We start from the raw sequence: 20045 nt of genomic DNA, 5'->3' as shown, positions 1-20045 counted from the left end.
GATCCTCAAATTTGATATAATACTTGTATATGAAATTTCATCAACCGAGCTGTAACGGTACTCAAGTTATCGTGTTCACAGACACACATAGACACACACACACAGACAAACGGACAAGATTGCAAAACTATGTTTTTCCGACTCAGGGAGGTTTAAAACGTCGAGATTTGCAAAAATCTCAAATTTTTTATTGCACGATTTCAATACTTTCTCTATACTCTGTAGATCTATACAAGAAAGTAAAAATTGAAAATGACCTTTAGAAATCTAGATCTATATTTAGATCTATCTAGAGCCTATTTATTTGGAAAAATCTGGTAAGTTTCATTTTCTTTTCATACATTATGTTTCCGGTAGGTAGAAGATGGTTTGGTGTTGTCTGAGACTAATCTAGAGTAGATCTAGATACTAGATTCTAGATCTAGATCTAAATACTAGATCTAGATCTAGTAAATAGATCTAGAAGATCTAGTTGGCCTAACTAGAGACTATAGTAAAAGTAGCCTATCTAAACACAACACACACTAACTATTAATTAACTAACAGTACACATGATCCAGTTCAGTAACTATTACTAGATAGTAGATATCTAGATCTAGATCTAAGTAACTATCGTTTTAGGCCTTTTTTTTAGGGTAATCTATCGTTTTGGGTACGTAAAATCGCCCGCGGCTATTAATGTACGAAAACGTTACCTCATTGTCAAGGCTTTAATAGAAGTATATTGTCATATGTTTGTGTCAAATATTATAGACAAATGAATAATAAACCTAAATGGTAATCTATCGTTTTGGGTACGTAAAATCGCCCGCGGCTATTTATGTACGAAAACGTTACCTCATTGTCAAGGCTTTAATAGAAGTGTATTGTCATACTTTTGTGTCAAATATTATAGATAAATGAATAATAAACCTAAATCAATGGCTAAATATATCGATATAGGCCAGAAATTAACTTTAAACAGCAGTGTCTGAGAGCAAGATTTGCTATATAAACAGCAGCCATTTGTAAAATAGAGTGGCTTCCCCCTGAATCTGGCGCTAAAAGCTTATAAAAATAAAACTTAGACAAGATGGCTGCTATAGTAAATGAGCATGGTTGCATCTGTTGGAAACATCGCTAGTCTTCATTTATTATGGAAAAGTTTTAATACAATTGTTTAAAAACAGGTACATAAATGAATCAAGGAAACATTTTTGAATTTTTTAAAACATAAATCCTCCTCAAAACGTGAAATAATTATTAAAATTTAAGGAGTCACCTGTTTTTCACATTACAAATCGCGGGCGATTTTACGTACCCAAAACGATAGATTACCACCTAAATCAATGGCTAAATATATCGATATAGGCCAGAAATTAACTTTAAACAGCAGTGTCTGAGAGCAAGATTTGCTATATAAACAGCAGCCATTTGTAAAATAGAGTGGCTTCCCCCTGAATCTGGCGCTAAAAGCTTATAAAAACAAAACTTAAACAAGATGGCTGCTATAGTAAATGAGCATGGTTGCATCTGTTGGAAACATCGCTAGTCTTCATTTATTACGGAAAAGTTTTAATTCAATTAATTAAAAACAGGTGCATAAATGAAACAAGGAAACATTTTTGTATTTTAAAAAACATAAATCCTCCTCAAAATGTGAAATAATTATTAAAATTTAAGGAGTCACCTGGTGTTCACATTACAAGTCGCGGGCGATTTTACGTACCCAAAACGATAGATTACCCGTTTTAGTTTTATTAAGTTTTAATTATTTATTAATTTAATAAGTTAAAGGCTTTAGGCCTAATAGAAGTATATTGTGATATATTTGTGTCAAATATTAATTAATTTATTATAGATAAATGAATTTATTAATAAACCCAAATCAATGGCTAAATATATATATATATATATTATATAATTATATATATTATTATATATCAATAGGCCTATAGAAATGAATAGGCCTATAGACCAGAAATTAACTTTAAGATTTTCTATATTAACAGCAGCCATTTGTAAAATAGAGTTGCCTTCCCCTGAATCTCGCTCTAAGTTTACAAAAAAAATAACTTAAACAAGATGGCTGCTATAGTAAATGAGCATGGTTGCATCTGTTGGAAACATCGCTAGTCTTCATTTATTACTGAAAAGTTTCAATTCAATTGTTTAAAAACAGGTACATAAATGAAAAAAGGAAACATTTTTGTATTTTTCAAAACATAAATCCTCCTCAAAATGTGAAATAGTTATTAAAATTTAAGGAGTCACCTGTTTTTCACATTACTAGTCGCTGGCAATTTTACGTACCTAAAACCTAAAACTCTAAAACGATTGATTACCCATGATCCAGTCCCTTTGAATCAAAGGGCCTTTGATTGAGTAAATTAAATTAAAATTCGGTAGGCCTTAATCTATCATTGTAAGGTTTTAGGTAGATCTAGAATCTACGTAAAATCGGCCGAGACTAGTAGTGTGAAAAAAAGGTGACATTAAAATCAAAATGTGTTAGGCCTAGTTATTTCACATTTTAGGAGGATTTTGATTTATGTTTTGAAAGTTACAAAAATATTTCAAAGTTTCGTTGAAAGTTAATGTACCTGTTTTTAAACAATTGTAGTTTGTAGCCCTATTAAAATTTTATAGTAAATAATAAAGACTAACGATGTTTTCATCAGATGCATCCAAGCTCATTTACTATTTTAGCAGCCATCTTGTGTACGTTTATTTTTGTTAAAATTATAATGTAGTTAAGAGATTCAGGGGAAACCACTTTAACTTACACATGGTCGCTGTTTAAAAGTGAATATATAGCAAATCTTGCTAGCATACACTACTGTTAAAAGTTAATTTCTGGCTAATATTGATATATTTATCCATTGATGTTTTAAGTTTTATTGTTTAACGTCTTGAGTTTAACTTTAAAACTTTATCTATTCGTACTTGAAGACTAGTACTAGTAGATCTAGATTAAGTAGGCCTAAAGGAAATTAACATTGGTTAGTTGAGACCCAGCTAGGCGAAAGGGAGTAGGAAGCTTATAAACATTATAATTACTACTTACTCTCTTGGAAACTCTAGGTCCTAGATTTATTTCTAGGTCTAGCTACACTATAACTGTAACTTACTAACTAGTAACAAGACTACTACTTATTTAACCAGATCAAAATGTCTTCATTTTTATCTAAATATTTTTACTTTCGCTTCATAGATTGCAGACTGACAGTACAAAGATGATTTGATAGAAAATGTTATTAACTGTTTGTTCAAAAAATTCACCTAAAATTGTGGGCAACAGCTGAAGAACATTAGCTACAAGATGAGCAAATTTCACTGCAAGGTTCTGCGGGTTGTGTGTCTGTTTGCTTTGATCCTTAACATCTATTTTCTTGTGCGTATCTTGTCCAATGACGAGATAGTTCTGATCACCAGCCAGCTGGATATCATTTCAACCTACTACAACAGGCCCCCCACTACCAGCCCACATCCTTTTGCTCATCTATTGCCCAAAGGAATAATAAAACAGCCACAAGTAAGTCTAGGCCTGTAAGTACTCTTTAGTGAGGGATGCATGGGTCACTGAAGATACTCTTTAGTTAGGCATGGGTCACTGAAGGTACTCTTTAGTTAGACATGGGTCACTGAAGGTACTCTTTAGTGAGGCATGCATGGGTCACTGAAGGTACTCTTTTGTTAGGCATGGGTCACTGAAGGTACTCTTTAGTGAGGCATGCATGGGTCACTGAAGGTACTCTTTAGTTAGGCATGCATGGGTCACTGAAGGTACTCTTTAGTTAGGCATGCATGGGTCACTGAAGGTACTCTTTAGTTAGACATGGGTCACTGAAGGTACTCTTTAGTGAGGCATGCATGGGTCACTGAAGGTACTCTTTTGTTAGGCATGGGTCACTGAAGGTACTCTTTAGTTAGACATGGGTCACTGAAGGTACTCTTTAGTTAGACATGGGTCACTGAAGGTACTCTTTAGTTAGACATGGGTCACTGAAGGTACTCTTTAGTTAGGCATGCATGGGTCACTGAAGGTACTCTTTAGTTAGGCATGGGTCACTGAAGGTACTCTTTAGTTAGACATGGGTCACTGAAGGTACTCTTTAGTTAGACATGGGTCACTGAAGGTACTCTTTAGTTAGGCATGCATGGGTCACTGAAGGTACTCTTTAGTTAGACATGGGTCACTGAAGGTACTCTTTAGTTAGACATGGGTCACTGAAGGTACTCTTTAGTTAGACATGGGTCACTGAAGGTACTCTTTAGTGAGGCATGCATGGGTCACTGAAGGTACTCTTTAGTTAGACATGGGTCACTGAAGGTACTCTTTAGTTAGACATGGGTCACTGAAGGTACTCTTTAGTTAGACATGGGTCACTGAAGGTACTCTTTAGTTAGACATGGGTCACTGAAGGTACTCTTTAGTTAGACATGGGTCACTGAAGGTACTCTTTAGTTAGACATGGGTCACTGAAGGTACTCTTTAGTTAGACATGGGTCACTGAAGGTACTCTTTAGTTAGGCATGCATGGGTCACTGAAGGTACTCTTTAGTTAGGCATGGGTCACTGAAGGTACTCTTTAGTTAGACATGGGTCACTGAAGGAACTCTTTAGTTAGGCATGGGTCACTGAAGGTACTCTTTAGTTAGACATGGGTCACTGAAGGTACTCTTTAGTTAGACATGGGTCACTGAAGGTACTCTTTAGTTAGACATGGGTCACTGAAGGTACTCTTTAGTTAGGCATGCATGGGTCACTGAAGGTACTCTTTAGTTAGACATGGGTCACTGAAGGTACTCTTTAGTGAGGCATGCATGGGTCACTGAAGGTACTCTTTAGTTAGACATGGGTCACTGAAGGTACTCTTTAGTTAGACATAGGTCACTGAAGGTACTCTTTAGTTAGACATGCATGGGTCACTGAAGGTACTCTTTAGTTAGACATGTATGGGTCACTGAAGGTACTCTTTAGTTAGGCATGCATGGGTCACTGAAGGTACTCTTTAGTTAGACATGCATGGGTCACTGAAGGTACTCTTTAGTTAGACATGGGTCACTGAAGGTACTCTTTAGTTAGGCATGCATGGGTCACTGAAGGTACTCTTTAGTTAGACATGGGTCACTGAAGGTACTCTTTAGTTAGACATGGGTCACTGAAGGTACTCTTTAGTTAGGCATGCATGGGTCACTGAAGGTACTCTTTAGTTAGACATGGGTCACTGAAGGTACTCTTTAGTTAGGCATGCATGGGTCACTGAATGTACTCTTTAGTGAGGCATGCATGGGTCACTGAAGGTACTCTTTAGTTAGACATGGGTCACTGAAGGTACTCTTTAGTTAGGCATGCATGGGTCACTGAATGTACTCTTTAGTTAGACATGCATGGGTCACTGAAGGTACTCTTTAGTTAGACATGGGTCACTGAAGGTACTCTTTAGTTAGGCATGGGTCACTGAAGGTACTCTTTAGTTAGACATGGGTCACTGAAGGTACTCTTTAGTTAGACATGCATGGGTCACTGAATGTACTCTTTAGTTAGACATGCATGGGTCACTGAAGGTACTCTTTAGTTAGGCATGCATGGGTCACTGAAGGTACTCTTTAGTTAGGCATGGGTCACTGAAGGTACTCTTTAGTTAGACATGGGTCACTGAAGGTACTCTTTAGTTAGACATGGGTCACTGAAGGTACTCTTTAGTTAGACATGGGTCACTGAAGGTACTCTTTAGTTAGGCATGGGTCACTGAAGGTACTCTTTAGTTAGGCATGCATGGGTCACTGAAGGTACTCTTTAGTTAGGCATGCATGGGTCACTGAAGGTACTCTTTAGTTAGGCATGGGTCACTGAAGGTACTCTTTAGTTAGACATGGGTCACTGAAGGTACTCTTTAGTTAGGCATGCATGGGTCACTGAAGGTACTCTTTAGTTAGACATGGGTCACTGAAGGTACTCTTTAGTTAGACATGGGTCACTGAAGGTACTCTTTAGTTAGACATGCATGGGTCACTGAATGTACTCTTTAGTTAGACATGCATGGGTCACTGAATGTACTCTTTAGTTAGACATGCATGGGTCACTGAAGGTACTCTTTAGTTAGACATGGGTCACTGAAGGTACTCTTTAGTTAGGCATGGGTCACTGAAGGTACTCTTTAGTTAGGCATGCATGGGTCACTGAAGGTACTCTTTAGTTAGGCATGGGTCACTGAAGGTACTCTTTAGTTAGACATGGGTCACTGAAGGTACTCTTTAGTTAGGCATGCATGGGTCACTGAAGGTACTCTTTAGTTAGACATGGGTCACTGAAGGTACTCTTTAGTTAGACATGGGTCACTGAAGGTACTCTTTAGTTAGACATGCATGGGTCACTGAATGTACTCTTTAGTTAGACATGCATGGGTCACTGAATGTACTCTTTAGTTAGACATGCATGGGTCACTGAAGGTACTCTTTAGTTAGACATGGGTCACTGAAGGTACTCTTTAGTTAGGCATGGGTCACTGAAGGTACTCTTTAGTTAGGCATGCATGGGTCACTGAAGGTACTCTTTAGTTAGGCATGGGTCACTGAAGGTACTCTTTAGTTAGACATGGGTCACTGAAGGTACTCTTTAGTTAGGCATGCATGGGTCACTGAAGGTACTCTTTAGTTAGACATGGGTCACTGAAGGTACTCTTTAGTTAGACATGGGTCACTGAAGGTACTCTTTAGTTAGACATGCATGGGTCACTGAATGTACTCTTTAGTTAGACATGCATGGGTCACTGAATGTACTCTTTAGTTAGACATGCATGGGTCACTGAAGGTACTCTTTAGTTAGACATGGGTCACTGAAGGTACTCTTTAGTTAGGCATGGGTCACTGAAGGTACTCTTTAGTTAGACATGGGTCACTGAAGGTACTCTTTAGTGAGGCATGGGCCACTGAAAGTACTCTTTAGTTAGGCATGCATGGGTCACTGAAGGTACTCTTTAGTTAGGCATGGGTCACTGAAGGTACTCTTTAGTTAGACATGGGTCACTGAAGGTACTCTTTAGTTAGACATGGGTCACTGAAGGTACTCTTTAGTTAGACATGGGTCACTGAAGGTACTCTTTAGTTAGACATGGGTCACTGAAGGTACTCTTTAGTTAGGCATGCATGGGTCACTGAAGGTACTCTTTAGTTAGGCATGGGTCACTGAAGGTACTCTTTAGTTAGGCATGGGTCACTGAAGGTACTCTTTAGTTAGGCATGCATGGGTCACTGAGGATACTCTTTAGTTAGGCATGGGTCACTGAAGGTACTCTTTAGTTAGATATGGGTCACTGAGGATACTCTTTAGTTAGGCATGGGTCACTGAAGGTACTCTTTAGTTAGGCATGCATGGGTCACTGAAGGTACTCTTTAGTTAGACATGGGTCACTGAAGGTACTCTTTAGTTAGGCATGGGTCACTGAAGGTACTCTTTAGTTAGGCATGGGTCACTGAAGGTACTCTTTAGTTAGACATGGGTCACTGAAGGTACTCTTTAGTTAGACATGGGTCACTGAAGGTACTCTTTAGTTAGGCATGCATGGGTCACTGAATGTACTCTTTAGTTAGGCATGTATGGGTCACTGAAGATACTCTTTAGTTAGGCATGGGTCACTGAAGGTACTCTTTAGTTAGACACTGGTCACTGAAGATACTCTTTAGTTAGACATGCATGGGTCATTGGGTTTAGGCTAGGGCTTGTTTCTAAAAGCAAGGCATTCTTATTAACTAATTGAATATGCTGGTATGTCAAGTATCATATTAAATTAAAATATCATATCGACTATAATAATAATTATAAGCAGATTGTTAATTTTTGTACAAATAATACATGAAAGCATTTCTCTTCTATACAGTGATAGACAGATATATGAGTATTGAGAGTTTTCCCTAGATTTTGTGTTGTGTTCTGTTTTTGTTAATGAGTTCATGCTCTAAAGCTAATTCCCTTAGTCCTTTTTCTATTGTGCTTTTAATATTAGTGTTCGGGGTTCCCACAGGTAGTACTAAGGTAGAAAATGAATGAAGGACTTAGATAATACATTTTCAAACCTTTTCTAGAAAATTGTTCAATTTTCTGATCAACTTACTTACATTTTAATTCATACTTTCCAGAATGTTCTGACCAACTTGTTAACGTGTAAATAAATACTCCCCAGCACTGCAAACGACCCAAGCTAAGCCTGCAGCATGATGCGCTATCTTTCGCCTTCCACACCATGGACCCCCTGACCTGTGAGGGTGGCAACTACTTCACCTACCACAAGGGACACCTGGTCCCCAATCAAACAGAGCTCAGCAAATGGAAAGTCCGGCACTGTGCCGTGTCAGCCATCAGACGGTACTCAGACGACGACAGCTATCTGTACGACTTAGATCAGGACCCCGTCTTAGGGAAGTTTCTAGTGGAAGAAGATTTTCTTTATGTAAATTGTGAATTAGGTTCTAATGTTTATGAAGAAACTGAAAAAAATTCCCGCGACATTTCAACATTAACCAACACTGTTGTGGAGGTTACAACAAAAGAAAGTACACAAATGACAACAATATTGGAGCATTTTCTAACACCTAACTTAAACAATACCAGGTTTTATAATCATAGTTTGTCCAACTTTTCTAGTCCTGTAAGATTGAAAGCAAATTATTCAGTAGTTCTTAAAGTAGATACAAATACACATAATGGGTTAGATCCGGAAGAAACAGGAATATCGCGTCAACAAAACATAAATGTTCCTGTGTTTCAAGTGGATGGAGATACTTCTAGCAATCATGGCACCGCAGACATCAACATCACCGCAGACATCCACAGCACCGCAGATGTCAACAAGTTACCTGTGGTACCTGAGCGCCTGACTGAAGATTACCTGCCAGACTACCAGCCTCCAGACCTGTATGAGGACCTAGCCATGCCCAGACCTCTGGAACCCCAGGAGTGTTTTAGGGAGCAGTTCCTGGTACAGGTCAACCCTAAGGCAGACGTCTTCCAGCATTTCAGTAGAGTCACCAAAAGCACAGGTCCTCCAGGTAGGTCAGTCTATAGGTCACTTAGTAGGTGAAACAACAGGTCACCCAGTAGGTCAATAGGTCACTTAGTAGCCAAAACAACAGGTCATACAAAAGGTCAATTGGTCACTTAGGTGAAACAACAGGTCATACAAAAGGTCAATTGGTCACTTAGGTGAAACAACAGGTCATACAAAAGGTCAATTGGTCACTTAGGTGAAACAACAGGTCACTTAGTAAGTCAATAGGTCACTTAGTAGGTAAACAACAGGTCACTCAGTAGGTCAATAGGTCACTTAGTAGGTAAAACAACAGGTCACTCAGTTGGTCAATAGGTCACTTAGTAGGTAAAACAACAGGTCACACAGTTGGTCAATAAGTCACTTAGTAGGTAAAACAACAGATCACCCAGTAGGTCAATAAGTCACTTAGTAGGTAAAACAACAGATCACCCAGTAGGTCAATAGGTCACTTAGTAGCAAAAACTACAGGTCATACAATAGGTCAATAGGTCACTTGTTAGGTATAACAACAGGTCACCCAGTTGGTCAATAGGTCACTTAGTAGGTAAAACAACAGGTCACAATTGGTCAATAGGTCACTTGGTAGGTAAAACATCAGGTCACCCAGTTGGTCAATAGGTCACTTAGTAGGTAAAACAACAGATCACCCAGTAGGTCAATAGGTCACTTAGTAGGTGAAACAACAGGTCACCCAGTTGGTCAATAGGTCACTTAGGTAAAACATGTAACCTAGTAGGTCAATAGGTCACTTAGTAGGTAAAACAACAGGTCACTCAGTAGGTTAATAGTCGGTCAGTCAATTTTTCACATAGGTGAAACAATAGGTCACACATTTAGCCACTTTTAGGTTACATAGTAGGTGATGCAATAGGTCAAACAGTAGGTCAGCCAATAGATCTCACACAATAGGTCAGTCAATAGGTCTGGTAGAGGATCAGAAATTAAGTCATATTGTACCTAAGAAATTTTTGATGTTTTAGTTCACTGTTGATAAAAAAAAAATATACATAAAAAATATTTGAACTAAAACTACTAAAAGAAAGAATATCTTGAATTCTCACTCACAATTTTTTTTTGTCCCGATAGAGTACAATGTCCTTATGTTTGGGATAGACTCCATGTCAAGCCTGACCTTCAAGCGGAAGTTGCCTCAGACTTTAAAGTACTTGAAAGAAAAATTAGGAGCAGTCGTATTTGATGGGTACAATATTGTGGGGGATGGTACAACGCAGGCTCTCTTCCCTATCTTTGTAGGTGAGCATTCTTTTTACCTGGTAACTCAGGTATGTCAAGTTCTTTGTTGCCTGTACAGGTTGAACTTGAGTGTCTGTAGTTATTCATCAAAGTTAAATTTGAATGTCTGTAGTTATTCATCAAAGTTAAATTTGAATGTCTGTAGTTATTCATCAACTTAAATTTGAATGTCTGTAGTTATTCATCAAAGTTAAATTTGAATGTCTGTAGTTATTCATCAAAGTTAAATTTGAATGTCTGTAGTTGTACATCATAGTTAAACTTGAATGTCTGTAGTTGTACACCCAAGTTAAACTAGGACATCTGTAGTTGTACACCTAAGTTCAACTAGGACCTCTTTAGTTGTACACCTAAGTTAAACTAGGACATCTGTAGTTGTACACTCAAGTTAAACTAGGACATCTGTAGTTGTACACCCAAGTTAAACTAGGACATCTGTAGTTGTACACCCAAGTTAAACTAGAACATCTGTAGTTTTACACCTAAGTTAAACTAGGACATCTGTAGTTGTACACCCAAGTTCAACTAGGACATCTGTAGTTGTACACCCAAGTTCAACTAGGACATCTGTAGTTGTACACCCAAGTTCAACTAGGACATCTGTAGTTGTACACCCAAGTTAAACTAGGACATCTGTAGTTGTACACCCAGTTTAAACTAGAACATCTGTAGTCGTACACCCAAGTTAAACTAGGACATCTGTAGTTGTACACCCAAGTTAAACTAGGACATCTGTAGTTGTACACCCAAGTTAAACTAGGACATCTGTAGTCGTACACCCAAGTTAAACTAGGACATCTGTAGTTGTACACCCAAGTTAAACTAGGACATCTGTAGTTGTACACCCAAGTTAAACTAGGACATCTGTAGTTGTACACCCAAGTTAAACTAGGACCTCTTTAGTTGTACACCCAAGTTAAACTAGAACATCTTTAGTTGTACACCCAGGTTAAACTAGAACATCTGTAGTTGTACACCCAAGTTAAACTAGAACATCTTTAGTTGTACGCCCAAGTTAAACTAGGACATCTGTAGTTGTACACACAAGTTAAACTAGGACATCTGTAGTTGTACACCCAAGTTCAACTAGGACATCTGTAGTTGTACACCCAAGTTCCACCTGTGGGTGTTCAAAGGTTTTTGTTTCTCTGACTCAGGCCAACTTCAGCAGGAGGTGACCAACGTGACCACCCAGACGCTGGACGGAGTGGACTTTGTCTGGAAACACTACAAGCAGCGTGGCGCTGCTACCCTCTACGCTGAGGACGAGCCTGGAATTGGGGCGTTTAATTTACGTCTGAAAGGTTTCAACCAGATGCCCACTGATCACTACATGAGATACTTTTGGCAGGTAAAGTTAATTGGTTTAATTACTTGACAGGTAAAGATAATTGGTTTAATTACCTGGGTCTCTGGTAGGTAAAGGTAATTGGTTTAATTACCTGGGTCTCTGGTAGGTAAAGATAATTGGTTTAATTACCTGGGTCTCTGGCAGGTAAAGATAATTGGTTTAATTACTTGCTTCTTTAGTAGTTTCCTGATGGGTTATAGATCTAGCTTTATAATAAAACTAGGACAATACCCCTTTGTCATTTCCTCCCAGATAAATTACCCCCCCCCCCCCCTTTGAGAATACTTATTACACATGTTAATAGTCAATTGACACACTGAAATAAGTTGGCAGAACACTAAATAAATCATACTTCATACTTTCTCTAGGTAGGCCCTATTTGCTAAACCTGGTATTGCCTTTAAATTGGAGGTTTGTTTATTATTAGAATTAAATGTCAATTTTAAATCTACATTTCCTCCAGCAGTTTATTAAATATGTATAAATATCCCTTTAAGCACCAGTAACTGTATTCTTGTAGTTAGTTTAGACCCAAAGCTATTTTGGTATTTTAGACAGAAACAAAGACCAGCTAACAGAATGGCCAATTATCCCCCTTCACTCAATATTATCCCCCTTTACTGAATGCAATATCTTATTACATGACAACTTGACCAACTTGTGACACAGAGTTAACCAGGTTAAACAGGATCACACAGAGCAAATTCTTGAAAACTAGGAGTTATAGACGTGTATAGTGAGTTACTCAGGAAGTATGGGATGGTGTGGGCTTAGTGGTAGAGCGCTAGGCTGCTAACCTGAGTCTCAATTTCAAATCAGAGTACAAGTCAGCTCTAATGGGTACCTCACTTAGGGAAGTGAAGGCAGCTGGGCAAAGTGCTCACCACACCTTCTCTTCATGTGCTGTGGTTAACAAACATATGCCAAGTGGATCACTAGGTCTAAAGAGGATTTTTTTGTTTTACTCAGGGTGGTGTAGAGCATCAAGATGTTTCAAAATATCTGTTTTCAATTTTTGCACCATGACAATACTTCCTCTATACTACGTATACAATAATGTAAAAACCAATTACCTTCCAGGAACTGAAGAAGTCCAGGCTAGCGACTGAGTGCAACAAACCCTACTGCACCGGTTCAAAACCCAACCACATGTACCTGCTGGAGTACCTGGAAGATTTTTTCAACAAGTACCGCAACATTTCCTGCTTCGCTGTCGGCTATTCCTGTGAGCTGAGCCACAACGACGTCAACCCCTCCCAGTACCTAGACGCTGACCTCAAGACTTTTTTAATGCGCATGCACAGAAAACGTCACCTGACCAACACCATCGTCGTAGTGTTTGCTGACCACGGGTCAAGACGAGGGTTGGTCAGGAAGACGTATCAAGGCAAGATTGAGGAACGGCTGCCGTTTCTGTCCGTCTTTGTTCCTGAGAGTTTCAAGAAGACCCACAGGCAGTTGTATAAAAATTTAGCTGAAAACACCGACAAGCTCACGACTCCGTTTGATCTTCATGAAACATTGCTGCACATTCTTCAGTTAAATAAGGTTTGTTTTTAGCAGGTGTCTGGACATGGTACCAACCACACACACACACACACTGTGATTTTAAGTATTATAGAACATCTCTCTTGACTCCATTTTTATCATACAGATGAATCCAAATTCACAAATTCTATAGACTGTTTATACTTGACTCTATTTATTCATGATTAGAAAGTTTTAAACATTTATTAGTTAAGAAATGAAAACAGTTATTCTAAGTAACAGAATACCAGACATTGTGACCACCATCTTGTATGTTGTCACCCCCAGCATGTCAGGCCATCTACTGGAGGGTCTCGGGGCATCAGCTTGTTCCAACAGATTCCTGCCAACAGAACTTGTGCTGAGGCTGGCATTCAAACACATTGGTGAGTACATTGTTGTGTTGGTGGGTGCATTCTTGTGCTGGTGAGTGTATTTTTGTGTTGGGGGGGGTGCATTCTCGTGTTGGTGAGTACTTTCTTGTATTATTGGTGAGTACATTCTTGTATTATTGGTGAGTACACTTATAGCATGCTGGTCAGAGTACTCATGTCTTTTTATGCTGCCTTACACATGGCTCTTTACCCTTATGAAATACCAATAACATGAGTACCGTTTCTGCTATGTGGATGAAATTTCATACAAAGGTATAAGATCTTATTCATTAGATTGTTGTTTTTTTTTAATTTTAATAAATATTTGGTGACTGGAAGTAATACTTAATGTAATTTTCATATCTCAAAATAAAACCATAAGAATTTTATCATTTTATATTATACAATTTTTTAGCATCAACATATTCTACAAACTTTTTCATCACTCTATTTTCTCCAAAAAAATGGTTTTGTCTCAGAATTCTATTTTTAGCCCCTAATATAACAGAAAGTGCCATCTCACCTCTGAGTGTTGTACAAGAATATACAAAAAGTTTAGGGGAGATTACTCCTGCTTTATTTAAAATGCATTTGATTTCTTGATTTATTATTCACCTTTGTAATGATCATGTCCCTTATATTCCACTACCTTTTATCAATGCAGGTGTACCTGTGTGCAGGAGGTGCCAGCGCCTCTAGACAGTCCAGTGGTCAAGGGGGCCGCCCAGGCTGTGGTAGATGCCATCAATTCCCTGACAGAGCCTGCCAGGACCAGTTGTGTGACCCTGACCTTGAACCAGACACATTCTGCCAGTTTGGTCATGCCTAATGAGAAGGTTTGCTTTGGTTGTCTAACATGTTTGGGCCTTTTATTCATACACTAACAAATGACTGGATATAGATATGTATGACTTAAGTCATAAACCTGTATGACTGAAGCTCAAGTCATAAAACTGTATGACTGAAGCCCAAGTCATAAACCTGAATGACTGATGCCCAAGTCATAAACCTGAATGACTGATGCCCAAGTCATAAACCTGTATGACTGAAGCCCAAGTCATAAACCTGTATGACTGAAGCCCAAGTCATAAACCTGTATGACTGAAGCCCAAGTCATAAACCTGAATGACTGATGCCCAAGTCATAAACCTGAATGACTGATGCCCAAGTCATAAACCTGAATGACTGATGCCCAAGTCATAAACCTGTATGACTGAAGCCCAAGTCATAAACCTGTATGACTGAAGCATTGTCCCACTCTCCAGTCTCTAGCAGGTACAAAAAGTAATGGCTGCTAGTACTTAGTACAGACAGACACAGTCACCTAACAAACAAACCTATGGTGTAATTCCTTTACACACTAGTTAATTACACCCAAACAGTATTTTGTCTTCAAACTTTCTTGCCCTTTAGAAGAGTAGTGTCAGTTCTGTAAAACAACATTCCTGTGGACCTATCATAGAGCACAAGGACACCACATCTCTACTTCCTACTCTAATTTTGCGCAATTTCTCCAAGTTGGGCCCACAACCTTCCAGCTAGCTGCTTGTACTTCTCTGACAACTGATCTTGTTCAACTGGTTTTTTTTTTTTAATTTCTTTTCTTTCCTTAGGGATTCCAATCTATTGCTTGTCTAATGATGCTGTATGTAGGTCTGCGCAGGGTGTGTAAAATTTAGTAGACAAGTAAATCAACCAAAGATATCATGTTAAAAAACTTAACGTAGACCATCTAATTCAGTATAACATTGTGGGTTTTTCTTCAGCTACTCAAGTTTTATGAGAGCAAGGAATACGAAAAGTTTGAGATCAGCCTAGGGGAGGCAACCTTGGACATGGTAGAGTTACAGTTACTGGTGGAGACCGGCCCCTGTCAGGGGATGTTTGAGGCCACGGTGCAGGTCAAGAATCTTTTTCTTGAGGATACGGGGGGTCATACGTTGTCCTACAGTGTGGACGAAAATTTTGTTAGTCGTATCAATACGTACGGTCAGCAGTCTGCGTGTGTATGTGGCAGTCACCTGAGTATGGTCAAGTTCTGTTGTTGTCAGCAGTTTTTAAGGGGAGAGAAGATTAAAAAATGTTGAAATATTATGGTCCAAGTTTAAAAAAAAATGTTGAAATATTATGGCCCAATAATTTAAGGGGATAAGAAGATAAAAATTTGTTGATGTATTTAGGTCCAATTTTTAGTTAACGGACAAAACTCTAAAAAAACTGTAGAGATTCCAGGGGGGTGGGGGGGGGGGAGGTAGAGGATTGACTATGTTGAAATAAGTGAGTTATGGGGGTGCAATGGTGCCTTATTTATTAAAAAAGAAACCAATGTCAAATGTATCTGAATTGTGGTTGAAATATGTGGCCTGTAACATATCCCTAGTCTTTCAAAGTTGAAGCCATTAAATTAGGAACTTCTTTGAGCCTTTTATGTAAGCGGTTACAAACATTATTTTTAGCCACCAATAAATACAAACCATTATGCTATGTAGATGGAATTGTTTACAAGCTACTTGTACTATCAAAGCAGCAGGCATCAATGTACCTTAATTATTTTTAAGTTTTTATTTTTCTGGATGACATTTTTGTAACTGTCTTTTTTTTAAACTGGTAGCTTTGATGACATGTTGTTCATACCCAGAGATACCTTACATGACATTGTAGATGACAAAACACTGTCAGTGCTGACATCTGTCTCATACAACTGACATCTGGGAACCTAGTGGTGATAAACACAATTTTAGATTGTTATAGAAGTATGAACATAGTGGTGATCTGTTACAGCTATAATATTTGAGATTGTTATAGAGATAGGAGACTTGTCCTAGTGTGATCTGTTTACCAATTTGTGTTCAAAAAATTTTCATTTAATTGGATCAGTTTAATTAATTTTTTACACAAGTGTAATTTAAATCGTAATACTTAATTAGAAGATTACTCTAAGAGTTTTTTGTTCTCTAACGAACAAGCGCAACTCTGTTAAAAATTCTTGTCTATCAAATAGCCTAGCTTCTATATTATTGTTAAATAATAACAAATATTTTGGTTTGAAATATTGTTGCATAATTGTCCTCAGTTTTATTGTAGGCCATTTGTTGACTCTCCATGGTATATTACCAAATTTTCACAGCATATTTAATAATATATTCTCTATACAAGCGTGATACTATATCAGATGTTTTAATGATGTATGCAATTTTTTCATCACTGCTTAGTATTTTCTAATTAAATGGTAGAGTACTCGTTCGCTCACCTGAAAGCCTTGAGTTCAGATCCCGTGTTTATGGCCCTCAGGAAAGTAAAGGCAGTTTAGGTAGCTGGACAACTCAATATCCCAAGGTCCAAGAAACTAATGAGTAGTTTAGGTAGCTGGACAACTCAATATACCAAGGTCCAAGAAACTAATGAGTAGTTTAGGTAGCTGGACAACTCAATATACCAAGGTCCAAGAAACTAATGAGTAGTTTAGGTAGCTGGACAAATCAATATACCAAGGTCCAAGAAACTAATGAGTAGTTTAGGTAGCTGGACAACTCAATATACCAAGGTCCAAGAAACTAATGAGTAGTTTAGGTAGCTGGACAACTCAATATACCAAGGTCCAAGAAACTAATGAGTAGTTTAGGTAGCTGGACAACTCAATATACCAAGGTCCAAGAAACTAATGAGTAGTTTAGGTAGCTGGACAACTCAATATACCAAGGTCCAAGAAACTAATGAGTAGTTTAGGTAGCTGGACAACTCAATATACCAAGGTCCAAGAAACTAATGAGTAGTTTAGGTAGCTGGACAACTCAATATACCAAGGTCCAAGAAACTAATGAGTAGTTTAGGTAGCTGGACAACTCAATATACCAAGGTCCAAGAAACTAATGAGTAGTTTAGGTAGCTGGACAACTCAATATACCAAGGTCCAAGAAACTAATGAGTAGTTTAGGTAGCTGGACAACTCAATATCCCAAGGTCCAAGAAACTAATGAGCAGTTTAGGTAGCTGGACAACTCAATATCCCAAGGTCCAAGAAACTAATGAGTAGTTTAGGTAGCTGGACAACTCAATATACCAAGGTCCAAGAAACTAATGAGTAGTTTAGGTAGCTGGACAACTCAATATACCAAGGTCCAAGAAACTAATGAGCAGTTTAGGTAGCTGGACAACTCAATATACCAAGGTCCAAGAAACTAATGAGCAGTTTAGGTAGCTGGACAACTCAATATACCAAGGTCCAAGAAACTAATGAGCTCAACTTCATCAGCCTTATTTTATTTATTTTTTACTGTGCCATTCCTATTTGTTGGTTTACACATGAATCTCTCATTGTTGATTTTATGTGGCAGGATGAACTCACTAACATTCCAAAAACACAGGTAGGTAGGACAGTCCTGGTGTATGGTGGTAGGACAGTCCTGGTGTATGGTGGTAGGACAGTCCTGGTGTAGAGTGGTAGGACAGTCCTGGTGTATGGTGGTAGGACAGTGCTGGTCCAGGGTGATAGGACAGTCCTGGTGTATGGTGGTAGGACTATTTAATATTCTGGACTAACATCTATTGTCTTGGATTTTTTTAACTAATAATTTTCATAAAAACTTATAGTTTGCATTTTGTGATACTGCATCATCCATACACAAAAAACGAAGGCAAGCCCACATTGTGAATTAGAGCATGTGTTTCATTAATTTGGTGCTTAATGACCAGTTTTTTCTGTATTTTGAATGTTTTAGTGATATTTACTGTAGAGTATTTACAGGACAACAGTTTTAATTACTTGTCAAAACAAGAATTGTTCATTGTATTTCTTTTTGTGGTTTAAAATGTGGAAATTCTTATCTTGGATTATATTCTGGCATATTTTTAATGCAAGAAATACAAAAAGATAAGATTTTTTAATTCATAATTGTAAATCAATTCAAGGGTAACTTAAGTTTAATAAAAATGTCATTTTTTGTGACATTTGACTAGTGGTGTCATTTTTTGTTTATTTGAGTATTATTTTGTACATAGCATTTTAAAGTATACATAAATGGATAATATTCTAGTTTTTATCCCTGGTACAAACATACCAGAGCTGTTGATGTTATTTTTTTACTCAACACTGTCTACAATAGTGTACCTGATGATGATTAAAGTGGCTGAAATTTGGAATGGCTTACAGTACTAGTTAATAATGTATTTGATCTGTAATATTTATTGACTGGGTAAACTAAGTTTTTATTTGTGTAAAAGGTAAAAAAATAATTGTGAAAGTAATGTATGTCTTATGCAAAAAATGTGTTTATAGGTGGGAGAGATAATCAGGGGTTTGCTTTTGTTATTAAATTTTATTTTTAAAATTAAATGTCTTGTTCTTTTTTTATAAAAATTTAATTTTTTTTTTGTTGTAAAAAAACAAACTGAAATGTGAATTTGATACCAACAACTTAAATGTGGAATTATTAAAAAACAAAATGACTGCCTTTTATGGGCATGTGTCCACTATGGACAGTGGCACAAAATAATAAGGTTGTGTCATTAGATTTCTGCACAAACTGATGAGGTTGTGTCATTAGATTTCTGCACAAACTAATGAGGTTGTGTCATTAGATTTCTGCACAAACTAATGAGGTTGTGTCATAAGATGGACAAACATTCAGCCGCAGAACTACCAGACGCCGTCATCAATGCGGGTCGCTAAACATATCTTAAAGCGATTTATGAGGAATAAACTTATGTAGAGTTACAATGTTATAAATTTATTTCAGGGGAGGTAATGGTGTAGTTTTTTAAAGACACGAGGTATTATTTTGGTTATATACCCTTGAATGTTAAAAAAAAACCAAATAGCATTAATTAAAAAAAAATATTTAATAAAACATTTTTGTTTTATAATTGGTGACCTGATTTAATTTTAAAAAAAATAAACTAATCTGAGCAACATTGGGTAGCGATTTATGAGGAATAAACTAATGTAGAGTTACGTTTTAAATTTATTCCAGCGGAAGTAACGGTGTAGTTTTTAAAGACATGAAGTATTATCTTGGTTATATACCTTTGAATGTTAAAAAAACCCAAATAGCATTAGTTAAAAATTTGTTTTTTTTTTCAATAAAAACATTTTTATTTTATAGCATTGGTGACCTGATTTAATTAAAAAAAAAATAAACTAATCTGAGCAATATTTTGTAGCGATTTATGAGGTATAAACTCCCCTAATGTAGAGTTACAATGTTTTAAATTTATTCCAGGGGAAGTAACGGTGTAGTTTTTAAAGACATGAGGTATTATTTTGGTTATATACCTTTGAATGTTAAAAATAAAACCAAATAGCATTAATTAAAAATTTGATTTTTTTTTCAATAATACATTTTTATTTTATAGTTTTGGTAGGTGACCTGATTTAATTTTTTTAAAAATAAACTAATCTGAGCAATATTTTGTAGCGATTTATGAGGAATAAACCAATGTAGAGTTACATTGTTTTAAATTTATTCCAGGGGAAGTAACGGTGTAGTTTTCAAAGACATGAGGTATTAT

At 37.3% G+C, this 20045-nt stretch overlaps 1 protein-coding gene across 1 annotated transcript; it reads left to right on the top strand.

The window, feature by feature from the left end:
- Positions 1 to 3301: 3301 nt before the first annotated feature.
- Positions 3302 to 15641, top strand: LOC131952638 (uncharacterized). The gene is made up of 8 exons (XM_059315387.1): positions 3302 to 3514; positions 8166 to 9030; positions 10119 to 10286; positions 11444 to 11637; positions 12718 to 13185; positions 13453 to 13550; positions 14203 to 14374; positions 15305 to 15641. The coding sequence occupies exons 1-8, from the start codon at positions 3302 to 3304 to the stop codon at positions 15623 to 15625; spliced, it is 2499 nt and encodes an 832-aa protein (XP_059171370.1). The 3' UTR covers positions 15626 to 15641.
- The last annotated feature ends 4404 nt before the right edge of the window (positions 15642 to 20045 follow it).

Source organism: Physella acuta, unplaced genomic scaffold, assembly GCF_028476545.2.
Source record: "Physella acuta isolate Inbredline_101_S28 unplaced genomic scaffold, ASM2847654v3 ptg000072l, whole genome shotgun sequence".
In the NCBI taxonomy this organism is placed as follows: Eukaryota; Metazoa; Mollusca; class Gastropoda; family Physidae; genus Physella; species Physella acuta.
The sequence above is the reverse complement of the archived record's forward strand: the minus strand, read 5'-3'. Positions and strand labels throughout refer to the sequence as shown.